The sequence below is a fragment of the Rhyacophila brunnea genome, unplaced genomic scaffold (genome assembly GCF_057557595.1).
Source record: "Rhyacophila brunnea isolate RB1 unplaced genomic scaffold, BYU_Rbru_1.0 scaffold_13, whole genome shotgun sequence".
Taxonomy (NCBI): domain Eukaryota; kingdom Metazoa; phylum Arthropoda; class Insecta; order Trichoptera; family Rhyacophilidae; genus Rhyacophila; species Rhyacophila brunnea.
In genome coordinates this window covers 13,764,412-13,778,666 of record NW_028232785.1, presented here as the reverse complement: position 1 = coordinate 13,778,666, position 14,255 = coordinate 13,764,412, and the positions used below count along the sequence as shown (strand labels likewise).

The following is a 14,255-nucleotide window of genomic DNA, read 5'->3' as shown; positions in this document are numbered from 1 at the left end:
TATAACCCTTTGGTAAGGTAGCGCCGTAGTATAAACACCTATATAAAAGGAAGTTAATTGGGATAATATTGACTTATGACAATAAATCGCGAGTTTTGAAGTGTACATGGTGTTTTTTATTAATTTTTATAATATAACTTCTTGGTTACTCCCATTCATGGGACCACTGCTTGTTCCTCCACATCGATGAACCTCCACTTCCAACTCCAGAGCTAGCCCAGGAATTCGGAGGCCCCTCAGTACACTACGGCAAACTCAAATCGATATTCTGAAGAATGCCAAGCTGACTTACAGGGTAAAACAAAAGGCTACATCACTTTGATCATCCGGATCCGAATCTATGTTGTACAATGAAAGTTGAACCATACGTAAATTGCTAGGGACGATCGAGATCAAATAGAAAACTGGATTTGAGCGAACAACTAACAGGATGACGACATCCACGTTCTCTATTATGAAAACGACATGTATCTTAAAACAAAGTTTTTAAAATTATTTTCGCATCGTTTAGCTCAACTAGGAATCTGCGTAACTTCAGTAGATAATTAACATGCTGATGAAAGTTTAAACGATGGTTACGTTGTGTAGATCGTGTGGTGCTAATAATTATATTATATTTGTTTTTTTAGGATAAAGCAGCAAATCTCAAATCGTCCTGGTTTATGTCGGAAGAAAAGAAAATTGATGACATCATACAAATCGACGAACAAGATATTAAAAAAGAACTCGAGGAATACAAGAAAAGTTTTAAAAAAACACGTGGCACTTTTAAACGTAATGTTGATAAATCAATACCCGAAAAAAATAAATTCCACGAAATCCCTAGTATGGATGTAAAACAATGTAAACGTAGTAAAAGCAATCTCTCTTGTCAAACGCCATTTAAAAGCGATGAATCTAATTCTAGTGACGCGAAAAAACTTAAATTGCTACATACTGGAGAAAAGCCATTTCAATGTAATCAATGTGATTATTCTTGTAAAATAGCTTTCTATATGAAATTACACATGATGACTCATTCTGGTATAAAGCCATTTAAATGTGATCAATGTGATTACGCATGTATAACATCTGGTAACATGAAACGACACAAAATGACACATAGTGGAATAAAGCTATTTAAATGTGATCAATGTGATTACTCATGTATAACATTTAGTCAAATGAAACGACACAAACTGACACATTCTGGTGCAAAGCCATTTAAATGTGCCCATTGTGATTATTCTTGTAAAACATCGTTCCACATGAAATCACATATTATGATGACTCATTCTAGTATAAAACCATTTAACTGTGATCAGTGTAATTACTCTTGTAAAACATCTGGTAACATGAAACAACACAAAATGACACATTCTGGTATAAAGCCATTTAAATGTGATCAATGTCATTACTCTTGTAAAACATCCCGTGATCTGAAAGTACACAAAATGACACATTCCGGTGAAAAGCCATTTAAATGTGATCAATGTGATTTCACATGTGTAACATCTCTTAGGCTGAAATCACATATGATGATGCATACCGTTATAAAGCCATTTACGTGTGATCAATGTGATTACGCATGTAGAACATCTGCTAACATGAAATCACACAAAATGACTCATTCTCGAGATAAGCCGTTTAAATGTGAGCAATGTGATTATAATTGTAAAAGATCTAGTCAGATGAAATTACACAAAATGACGCACACTTGTATAAAACCATTCCAATGTAATCAGTGTGTATATTTTTGTACATTTTCCCGTAATCTGAAAGTACACAAAATGACACATTCTGGTGAAAAGTAATTGAGATGTGATCAATATGATCACTCATGTATAAGATCTCCTCGGATGAAATTACATTTAATGATACATACCGGTATAAAGCTATTCGAATGTCATCAATTTGTGACGACATGTTTAACATCTGGTAATATGAAATAACACTAAATGACTCCTTTTAATGAAAAAAAATTAAATGTGATCAATGTAATTATTCATGTATAACAACATCCTGTCATTAAATTTACCGAAAATTATACTTGAAAATGAATTTTTCATTTAAATGACATCGAACTAAATGATTTATTCTTGTTGTTCTATTGTTTAACTATTATTTATTCAACGAATAATACGTAATAATATATGAGAATGTCACATTCCATAAACTGAATATAGATAATTTGAAAAAATCTCATGCATACTAATACCCAGGAAAAGGAATGATGGGACTCACGTGTATGTGGGTGGTAGAACCTTCTTCAGTATTATTTCGATTGGGAGAAGTGTGACATCACAAGGTTTAATTATATAAAACACATCTTCGATTCAAAAGCCTCCGCGCGGAGAATATATTCAATTTCATTAAATTGTACAAGTTAGGAATTCAAGGGTTCAGCATGACTGAGATAAAGTAACATTTAAATGACAGTGACTGCGCGAAACATGTCGGTGGCCGGCGGGCACGCGGCATTCGAATAGACAACACTTCACTTTGCATTCTTTTTCACATGGACGCGTTTGCATATTATTTAATTTCGCGAGCACTTTGATAGTTATCGATAACCGCGCGTGATTCGAGACGTGATAATCGACAGGCGGGCGAATCCACGCGTCGCTTTCCTGCCGCCCGCGATACACGGCAACGCGCCGCTTCGGTATTTTAGTGACACCCCCAGTCGTAGGTAGATTCGAACTGATTTTATTTTTCAAAAGCATCTTTTAATTTTGGCGGGTCTATTCTACGGAGGGAAAGAGATAGGGCAGGTCACTGAGTAACGGGACAAACATTTTGGGACGGGCCGCTTCTATCTTCGGACCAGGTAAAAAAAATGCATCTTTTCTGAATGACCGTTTACGAAATGTTATTTGTAATATTTTCGTGTAAGTCAGAGGTTCTAAACATTCTACAGGGGAGCCGGATATATTTGTTGTTAAATTGTTGATCTAGAATTTGAAACTGTCGCGCCGGGGCCTTTTCTTTTTTGTCTGGTAACAATACATATAGGTACTAGAATTGGATTGTATAATCATTTGATGTCACAACTACTAGTTAAAATCAGCGTAAATAACCATGATGCCCGTCTCTGAATTACTTGAATCCCGCAGGTAGAGGATCAAGTCCTGACGGTTATTTTACTTTTTCCACTAACGATTTTTATTAGTGTGTATATGAGTGCGTTCTTTTCAAATTATGTATATTTAATTTAATTTATCTCTTTTGACATCTTTTGACTTAAAAATACACAAAATGATCATTAAAATGAATGTAGATAATGTCTTGCATTCTTGTTGTTAGTTACTAGTTAGTACTGTGTTTTGATATTTTTGTTATGTATTTGGAATATAATATGCTTGTAAAAATAACTCATCTCTTCACTGAACTATGACTTGATCTTTGATGTAATAAATAAAATCTATATCTTCAAACCAATTGTGTTATTATTTTTCTGTTACACAATATTCTCCACCTATTATTTTTTATAAGTAACAGTTATTTCAACATTTTGTTAAACGATTACTAAAGCTACACATTGTCTAGGAAGAGACGGTTTGGTAGTCTTATTTGCCAGCTCCACGAGATCATTACACCAGTCAATTCTTGACTAGACATGGCGGCTTCGCTGGCAGGCTCTATGAAATTGGTCTTGTTAACCGTTCAACATGTCCTGTGGCGGACTAATATAGGATTCAAACCGCATTCTCTGGGAGTGTTCTTAAATGTTTACGGAAAGAGAAGAGTTGCTCAAGTCAGTTCAACCAGCTGTGGACCTGTGGTCTGATCTGGTTGCCACAAAGATCAATTTAATGTCGTTTAGAAAATTTGTGGCGTCATACTGCCAACGTGAAGAGATCTTCATTAAGAATGTCTGAAAGTTTTCTATTAGCTTAAGTTACTACAATTTTTAATATTGCCTCATCGTACCTGCTCATCTCTAAAATGGAAATAATTTTGAAAATACTTACTTCTTGCTAACCAAATAGAAAAAATCTTTTTGAAAAAAGTGAGACACCTCGCCGGAATCGACCCCGCATCTCTCGGGTATTGCGCCCAAGCACATTGACTACAATGCTAAAGGAGTCGTATCTAATTACGAGAAACTTTAACTAATGGCTTTTCATACTCACTGAAGCGTTTCTAAATAATCGAGCTATGTACTTGCAATACGAGCTATGTGTTTTCAATATTATGTATGCTCAATAATTAGAATGCGAGGGGCATTCCTAAATCTTCTGAATTAATCGATAGATAAAAATAGTTAATTAATATTTATTAATTAATAAATAAACAAAACGTACCTACCTAAGTAGTTTCACACAGTGAAGGTTTTACGCACGTGGCAGGGTACCTTTATTTTGACGATGTAATAAGAGGACATATTTATTTCAAAATTAGCAGTCGCCCCATAGTCCATTGCCTTACGGGGTCTCTAAGTTTGAACTCGGTGATCCATATAGTAGAGTCGCCCATTTCCAAAGGCCACCTTGTCCATTTTGTTTGGCTTCGAGATATTCACGAAAAACGTGTAATAAAAAAAAATCCGCCTTTTTTAATCAAATTGAAATAAATATAATATAATGCTCGTGAAATAAAAACACATATCAATATCATACATAGTTTTTAAAATATTTGAGGATATGTCATGGACAAGATGACTTTATTTGGACACAGTTTTATGGACTTGAAGCATTTTGGAAATGTTTTTATGGACAATGTGAGTTATGGTAAAACGTGTAAGGAACATCTACAAGAAAGAAAATGTTTTGTTTATCAGATTGAAATTTAATTTATATGCTTGCGAAAACAACATCGTTTTCTAAAATATCATACACAGTTTTTGAAATATTTAAAGATATGTCATGGAAAAGATGACTTTTGACACAGTTTTAAGGACAAAACGCATTTTGAAATTGGACGCTGTTTTTCAAACGCTATACGGGCTGCAAAAAACTACTATAGGAATAACTTTTATAGAATATGTATGTGCCTATTTGAATTAGCAACATAACTGCATTATTAAGTTAATTTTTGGTCAAAACTATACAATATGAATTTTGGAAATGGGCTAGTCACTCCATACTCATACCTATGTACATAAACGGGATTTTCTTGTTTTTTCTGAGTCACACCACTTTCTGACATTCTGCTGGTTCAACTCATTACCATAAACGGATGTGAAATGATGATGAATCTCAACAGGGCGGACTCCCTCCTGGTTGAGAAAGCGAATGATTGAACGCAACTCGCAGGCGGCGGGATTCAACTGATAGTAAAGCGTCCATCTAAAAGAGTACCTTTCAGAACTACAAAAACAGGTACAATTCGATACCTGCACAAGGATAGGTAATAACATTTTCAAAATACATGAAGAATGTAATATAGTCTATTCTGCTCTGTCGGATTAAGCTGTGCAACCTTCATCTATAATAATTTTATAGACGGAACAGGATATTGGGTTGGTTCTGCATTTTATTTTGGTTAGACAACGATACGATGGCTATGCCAACATGTCTGATCATATTATTATAGGTGGGGCTGGTGGTATGTTCTTCTGTCATCCATGTCATCGTTTGCAAAATGTATTAAATAAATTGGTTATTTTTAACTCTTAAAATGCCGTTTTATGTGTGAAACTTGCTTCAATAAATATTATTGCTATAATATACAATAATTATCAAAAAAGATTTTTTACCAAAGGTGGTGCACTTGCACCACCTTACACCACGCTGCCGATGCCCATGTAGCTGATATAGGTAGGTACTGGATTATTTGTTAGGTCAGGTTAGGTTTTCATTCTTGAATTATTATTTGTGAATTTTGCCAAAATCAGCTAGGTATATAAAATGAATTAATGTTCATATTGTACAGTATACGGTCATTTCCGATAGAAAGCTCACAGTGAACTGTACTAGGGTGAAATGTTTTACGTACAATTTACATGTTACCGGAATCGAGGACATAATGTTATTACTCATTTTTCGATTAAAATAAAAAAAATATACCGGACACGGACATTGTCCTCAAAAAAGACGACTTGTCCGTGACCTACGAAACCCTAGTATGTGGTGATGTGATAAGCCGCCATTATAATTTGTATTACAATAGGAATATTGTGTATTACAATACCTACCTACAATAGCGATATGAAGCGACTGCATCGTCTGTTAACCTGAAAACTGCGAATGCTGCCTAAAGTTGTAATATTAATTATATTTACTCCTTCATTCTACACACTTTATAATAATATGCCAACCCTATGCAACTCATGGTATACCTAGCCCCACGTGGCGAAACCGCGCACAGTTGCCTGATATAATAATAATTATGTAATCACATATTGAATTTCTCTGCTGCGTAATGATTATAATATATGGCAATACTATCAGAATTTTTTTATCTATGGAAAAGCCCGTCAAAGTGTGCCATTGTCAGAACTGTCAAAAGAGTATCATCTGCCACCCTGTACGATTTTAGTCTGCTACAATAATCCAACGTACGCTTTCCATTCAAAAGATGGACGTGAAACGCGAGCCGGATGAATTCGAACTTGATGCAGATTGGCAGGTGCCCTTAAACCATCGAATTAACCCTGTGACCAATAATTATATAAAGCAAGAGATTGCCGACGGTTCCAGCATTGCTTTTGAGGTTCGTTTTATAAAGCTTATGTCTTTTATATCGCCTATACACGTCCATGGATTCACTTGCAGCAATAGTGGGTATTTTAAGTACTGACTTAAAGTATCTCCAAAATAATTCTTCAAGAGTAAGCGAGACGCGATGTTGTAATTTTTTGGTACCTCAAACCTCATAAAAATCTGTTGTCATTAAAAGAGTCGATACGTGGTGAATTTAGTTTTTTTGCCGGCAGGTTCGCAACTATCTTTCTACTGCGCTAGAGCAGATATCGAACAAATCCTACTGTCGCGTGAACATTCAGAAGCTTCCGAATATTTATAATTCATGTATGCAATATTGCAACTGCAGGATAGTACAACACGTTTACACGTACATTTTCTTATTATGGCTGTGATAATACGTACTGTCAACAGAAAATCCTTACACGTGTAAACAGGGTAGATAGGTGTTTATTGGTTTTTGCTTATGTTTGCGGACATTGTCATTAATTTCGTACACGTATTTATTTATTTGCAAGCGTTGCAAAATTACGCGTACCTAGGTTAACTATATTAAACGTATCCAAATACATAATAAATCCACCATGTACCTCATGGACTTACAAATAATGTGAATTCCTTTTTTTCTATACGAAAAAAGTTAAGTAAAAAGTTAATAATATTATTTTGACATTAATTGAAATATTTTATATGCTAATATTTCAGTTCTTATTATTGCAATTTTGATGATAGCTGATATATATACTGGATTATTTTTTACTTGTTACTGGTTTACCGATTGCGCGAAACAGTCATATTGCAGATCCAATTCATCTGAATTCAGTAACCGATATCATTTGACAGATTCCAACCATTTGGTCAAGGCGTGGTGCAATGTGTAAGGCACGGGTTTTCTATCCGGGAGCTCTGGGTTCGATACCTACCCGGTGAGGACACCATTTGTGTTGTTTGTGATTACTCAAAATTACTAACAACTACCTTGTACGAAAAAGCAAAAACATACCTACAGTTATTAATAATGATTACAGAAACATAATATATATATTTGGATAGCAATATTTGGGGTTTTAAGATAACAGTGTCCTATCTACAATAACATAGTTTTGAGATAAACGCAAATGAAAATTTTACTACCATGTAATTTACTAAATAGAGAACACTTTTCTCAACTATAACTTGTAAACAGCTGATATATGTACAGCATTGAGCTTAAGAAACCATGTTGCAGCTGGGAAATATTGGTTCTCCGATGAATATACTGATTATTATATATCATATAAAAGTGAATGATATTCCATAAAGTAAGCTAGATTTAATAAAATAATAATAGGAATTTTGTTTTTTTCAGAACCTTCATACAATAGACATGGTAAATATAAAATCGGCACCCGAATTTCAGCGAGTGGACATCAAGAAAGAGTTTATTGAAGATACAATGCCCCCATTTAATTATAAAGATCCTCAACCAAGTTGTTCCTATTCGGAATATAGCCCAGGAAAACAGGTAATACTATTATTTGAACTATATACCTATACATACAAGTTTAGGTACCTACCTTCTAAACTGTTCCTATTCATCTTAGTGCAGTCGAGGTTAAACGATATTATTTGACAGTTTAAACCATTTTGTCAGTAACTGCAGCTGGGAAGGAATGCTTCCGCCGTAAAAAGCATGTGTGTTTGGCAAGCAATGGCCCATGCGCCCGTAATATGAGGCACCAAGAGCAAATGTCATTTTATCCTCGCCATCTGTAGTATTCGTGTATATGTACCTATTAAAGAAGAGCCTGCAGACTTTCGTCAAGGTTCTGAGGGAAGAAAGAAAGAAAAATAACTGAAAAGATTGGGGTTTACAGTAATTTCTCCTACGAATTGACGGAATCAGCACCACAAAATATATATATTTTTATAACTATGCAGACCGAGAGATAACTAAATGGCCTATCTTTCATCTCTTACTCATTATTTTTATTAGCTCACCGTGCTTCTCTCTCCTTTGAGAACATTGTGGTGACCTCAGTCTTAGGTATCGGATCCTGGATATTCCCAGGCTTAAAAAATACTGATGCTTCACATCTGACGTAGAGCCCCTTAATACGCTTGATTATGACAGTGTGTAGTGCGGGGCGACTTAGTTCCGAAATGTCTATGTCTGCGTTGACGCTGAAGGCATAATTTGACTTTATTTGTCCGCTGTTGACAGTTGTTGCCGGTGTCATGTTAATAACCACAGTGGCTTGTGGAGTGTCATACTATGGAAAAGGGTAGGATGGGTATTGTGATGTAGGAAAAGGTAGGTAAGGAAGGTGGGTGGGATTTATGATGGATAGGATTGGAATTGGATTGGAAATAATAGAGCATGAGACTTGGGGAATACAGGGTCGTGGATGGTTTGACAATACCTCTAAAACATCAGTTACCTGTCCGGTTACTTCACTCATTCGTGTAGGTTCCTGTATTATAAAAGACATTAAAATGGAATTAATAGATATCTCGAATTTGAGCGCCACTCTATGAAATGCATAGAGACAATAGTGATAAAAGGTAATTTAAATAAAACGCGCGTAAAGAACTTTAACAGATGTATAATCTCCTATATAAAAATATATATATAAAAATCTCGTGTCACGGTGTTTGTGGTCGCACTCCTCCGAAATGGCTCGACCGATTTTTATGATTTTTTTTATGTTTTTTTGTTAGGCATGAGAATAGGTCAACAAGTATATTTTATACCGCTAGGTGATTAGGGTATTTCTATCCAGATTTTTTTTTGACAATTTTTTTTTGTATTTTTTTTATTATTTGGCATCAAAAATATCTATCACTCAAAATTTTCACCCTCCTACCCCTACCCTCCCATTTTTTAATCGCGATTTTATTATTTTTGTATTAACAAATTTAACCGTCGTTCGTATTTCAAACAGAACGAAATTATTTATGTTGTTGAATGACAGATAGCGCTACGTCCGAGAAGAATTCAAGAGAAGCGTCACTCATTTTCACATTTTGACAATTCATTCGGCATACACGAAGCAGTGCGTGCAAAATTTTGTACGATTTATTTTAATTTATCTATTTTTATGTGCGTGTATTACAGTGCACAATGCCAGCAAGACGCAAGGGGGGCCATTTGGGCCGTCGAACGAATAAAGCAACAAACATGCAAAATAATAGAGCAGAAAGAACAGACGAACAAATCCAACAAGATAACAAAAACGTGCGTGTGAACATGTCGCAATTGCGTGCATCTCAATCACAGCACGAGCTGAACAAAATCAACAACGACAATTGGAACGGAGCCAAGCGCGCCGGTTCATAGTTAACACACACAGAGCAAATGACCGACAACGCCAATAAGTACATCAAGCATTTACATCCGCTTCGTTCTTTCGTCTCGCATTCGAGTACGAGCCAGATATTGACTATTCCGCTCATCCGAAAGTGCTGATTGGTGATATGGACAAAGAATGTTCCCATTGTCATGCGTTCAAATTCAAACATGAGTCAGCCGAAATGTGTTGCGCATCAGGAAAAGTGCAACTACCAGAAATTGAGATACCGCCAGAACCATAGAACGGCTTGCTCATCGGCACGGTTCCAGATTCAAACCTGTTTCTGAAGTCCATTCGCACATTCAGTTCATGCTTCCAAATGACTTCGTTCGGAGCAACAGAAATAGTTCACAATACTGCGGCAAATGGTCAACAATTCCATTCTACGTTCAAAATCAAAGGGCAAGTATAACACAAAGTAGGCTCATTGCTGCCAATGCCAAACATACACATACATTTTTGCAAATCTACTTCATCGGCGGTGAGATGTGTCATGATCGCTGACACACACCGTTCATACGACACTCTCCAATATCCGCTAATTTTTTGGAAGAGACAAGACGGATATTGCATAAACATTAAACAACGAGATCCTGTCACAGGTAATTCATTCATTATGAACATCATTACTCATTTTGAATTGAGAAAATGAATGGTTGGTGATTTTGTTTTTATTGGCGGTCATCGTCTACAGCGCTCCATTCCTCTTCCTGTCATAGATCCCATTCCCCACACACTTACGATACATTCGTTATTTTTTATTTAACAACCAAAATATTCACTAGAAATAATTTATGTGGCAGAACAATGTTTGCCGGGTCAGCTAGTTAATATATAAAATTTACTAGCGGGCGACAGTGTATAAAGTTGTATAATTAATCAAATCAATTACGAGCGCCTAACGTATAATAATATTCAGACAATTTAGAATACAAATAAATGCTAGTTCGGCGGACCGTACAGTAATGAAATAATATTATAACAAATACCACATAACAAATATGCTCTCAGCCCGTCGCGGTCCTCAAACATGTCGGGACCATGGGATTCCTTCGATCTCCTGGCCTCAGGGAGACATCCTTCGGTTGGCCATAATCAACGTCTCCAAAACGTCAAGAAATCAAGGCCATGGGCCCCGGTCTTCTTCGCACGAATACTCGGAACGGAGCGACGTCTGCTTCGTTCGAGCGATCAAAACCGAGAGCCCTGACTCCCGCTCCGCCTTCATGTTAACAAGCCGCTTTGCTTTTTTAGCGCCGGAAATAGTTTACGAACTGCTTCAAACTATCGTATTGCGCATGCGTACTCAGGTTGTCCTTTGCCATTTTGTTGCCATATGAATAAAGTGTGTCATGCGTTAATAACATGACAGGAGGTAAGGTGAATATTGTACACTGTAAGTTATTTTGATTTGATTGCTAGAAAGAATGTTGTCACTTGTGGATAATTCAATGCTTTGGGCAGGGGTAGCTGTGAGTTTCTCAATGAGTGTCTCACGGGGTTAAAACTTTGGGAGCAATTGGGAGAGGTTGCCTTATTCGTGAAGAGAATTGGTGAATTGGGTAAATATGGCCGCTGTATTAGTGTTCTGCGATTAGTGATTACCTGCCTATTGCAATATCGTTACCTTACTTTGAAAAGGTTCTAATTGCACTTGACCATGTTTTGAGCTATGAGCGTTTGAAATTTGGAATGGTCATATTATGAATATAAAAAGACATGTAGATAGAACTCCGGCATACTGCTAATTCCCATATTTGACAATAGATGACTCTGAAATGAACGTATATGATAGAATACGGCTAATGAAACCTTTTCACACCAAAAAGTCGTTTTAGGCCAAAATGTCAGTTAGAACCTTTTCAAAGTAAGGTAACGATATGTTGGCGATGACTCTTTATAAAGGTTTATAGCAAGGTGAGGCGTTTTCGGACAACCTTTGTAATTCGCAGGATGTGGACCCTCACAGTTGGTACAACGGCTGATTCCATATCTGAGGACTTTTTGTAAACTAAGGTTATTAGGAATGTATCTAAGTACATGTAAACGAACTCGTTCGTCATAACCATGTTCTAAAAATTACCGTGCGCTTCGGTACATAGACTTTTCTATACCGACCACTACCTTCATGATATTCTCACAAGCGTATTACCCGGAAACTCGTCAAAATGAATATATTTATTTTTCAGTTATAAATACGATCTGTCTTCTGTTTGTTTTCTTTAGATTAACACCACTACCACTGTTATGGCTAAATCGATTTTATGTACGTCAGAAGCAGATGAAATTTACTCCGACATACACTTCGATGAAATTGACATTAAAAAGGAACTCGAACAATACAACGTAAGGTTTACAAATAAATAGTTTTATTGCAACATTTTACTATTGTAAGTACTGATATGATAATATGCATCTTCCTATAATCTATAGCAGCGATGGCAACCCTTTTTATTCTTTCGTGCAAAGTATTCGTAATAATGAGTGGCGTAGGTAAGTATATATATATTTTAAATTAATGTATGTTAACCAGTAAAATCAATCCCAGAGAATAAGTAGAATAATTATAATTTAGTATAAAATAATATGTTATGGTCCTAATAACAGCGGACACAAATAGCGTACCTAATGAATCAAATTAGATCAAATATTAGATACAGTTGCGATGAACATAATTGGATATCGTTAAAAAGAAAATACATTTTTAGTATTCGTAATACACATACAGTTGCATGTTAAATTAGAGTTAAGTTATCAACTGTCAAATTTCTCTTCGGTTGATTAAGTGACATTGTTTCGTTCACCGCGTCCATCTTGAAACGCGCGATTATAAATAAAAAGGAAAATAGCCGTACACATGGCGTAATCATAAACAGTACCTATGGATCATATAATTCAATATAATTCGTTCAAGGAGAATGCCGCAAGCAAATCTACCTAATATCCCATTGTGCAATCTTCATCTACCGTACCAAAATGTGGTACCTTCTTTTTCTCTACTCACTTAAGAGATAGACAATGGTTGAGTTATAATAGTTCATTCTCATAAAGCACACTACGGTCAACTCAAATCGATATACCTACTGAAGGATGCCAAACACACTTAGGTACATGCAGGGTGAAACAAAAGGCTACTTCAATTTGATCATCCGGGTCAGAATCTATTTTGTACATAAAAACTGCACCCTACGTAAATTGTCAGTGCCGATCGAGATCAAATTGAAATCTGGATTAGAGCGAACTAACACTAACAAGATGACGATACCCACTTCTCTGTTATGAAAACGGCATATATCTTAAAACAAAGTTTTTCAAATTATTTTCGCACCGTTTAGCTCAACTAGGAATCTGCGTAACGTCAGTAGATAATTAACTTCGCACATGTAATGCGGATGCAAGTTTAAAAATGGTTACGCTGTCTAGATCGTGTGGTGCTAATAATTATATTATAAATGTTTTTTAGGATAACGCAGCAAATCTCAAATCGTCGGAAGAAGAGAAAATTGATGATTTCATACAAATTGACGAACAAGATGTTAAAAAAGAACTCGAGGATTACAACAAAAGGTTTAAAAAAACACCTGGCACTATTAAACGAAATGTTTCTAAAACATTCCCCGAATTAGTGGCTGTTATAGAGTTGGAAAAAAAATATTTTCATGTTAATAATTTTGCGTGCGATATATGTGATAATTTTTTTGCATCGTTAGACTTGCTCGAGTTTCACAAAGTGTTGCATAGAAATATAATCCATAAAATCACTAATAAGGATGTTAAACAATGTAAACGTAGTAAATGTGAAGTCTCTTGTCACACTCCATTTAAAAGCGATGAATCTAATAATTCTAGTGACACGAAAAAACTTAAATTGCTGCTTACCGGGGGAAAACCATTTCAATGTAACCTATGTGATTATTCTTGTAAAAGATCTCGTCTGCTGAAATTACATATAATGACACATACTGGAGAAAAGCCATTTCAATGTTATCAATGTGATTATTCTTGTATAACATCTGGAAACATGAAATTACATATGTTGACTCATTCTGGTATAAAGCTATTTAAATGTGGTCAATGTCATTACTCATGTATAACAGCTGGTAACATGAAATTACATATAATGACACATACTGGTTTGAAGCCATTTAAATGTGATGTTTGTGACTATTCTTGTAAAACATCTTTCTATATGAAATCACACATGATGACTCATTCTGGTATTAAGCCATTTAAATGTGATCAATGTGATTACTCGTGTATATCATCTGGTCAGATGAAATTACACAAAATGACACAT

The 14,255-nt window shown here is 35.5% G+C and overlaps 1 protein-coding gene across 1 annotated transcript; it reads left to right on the top strand.

Moving 5' to 3' along the window:
* Window positions 1-6,427: 6,427 nt before the first annotated feature.
* LOC147076562 (uncharacterized) lies at window positions 6,428-12,325 on the top strand. Its single transcript, XM_085940895.1, has 3 exons — window positions 6,428-6,636; window positions 7,975-8,130; window positions 12,185-12,325. The coding sequence occupies exons 1-3, from the start codon at window positions 6,502-6,504 to the stop codon at window positions 12,323-12,325; spliced, it is 432 nt and encodes a 143-aa protein (XP_085797021.1). The 5' UTR covers window positions 6,428-6,501.
* The last annotated feature ends 1,930 nt before the right edge of the window (window positions 12,326-14,255 follow it).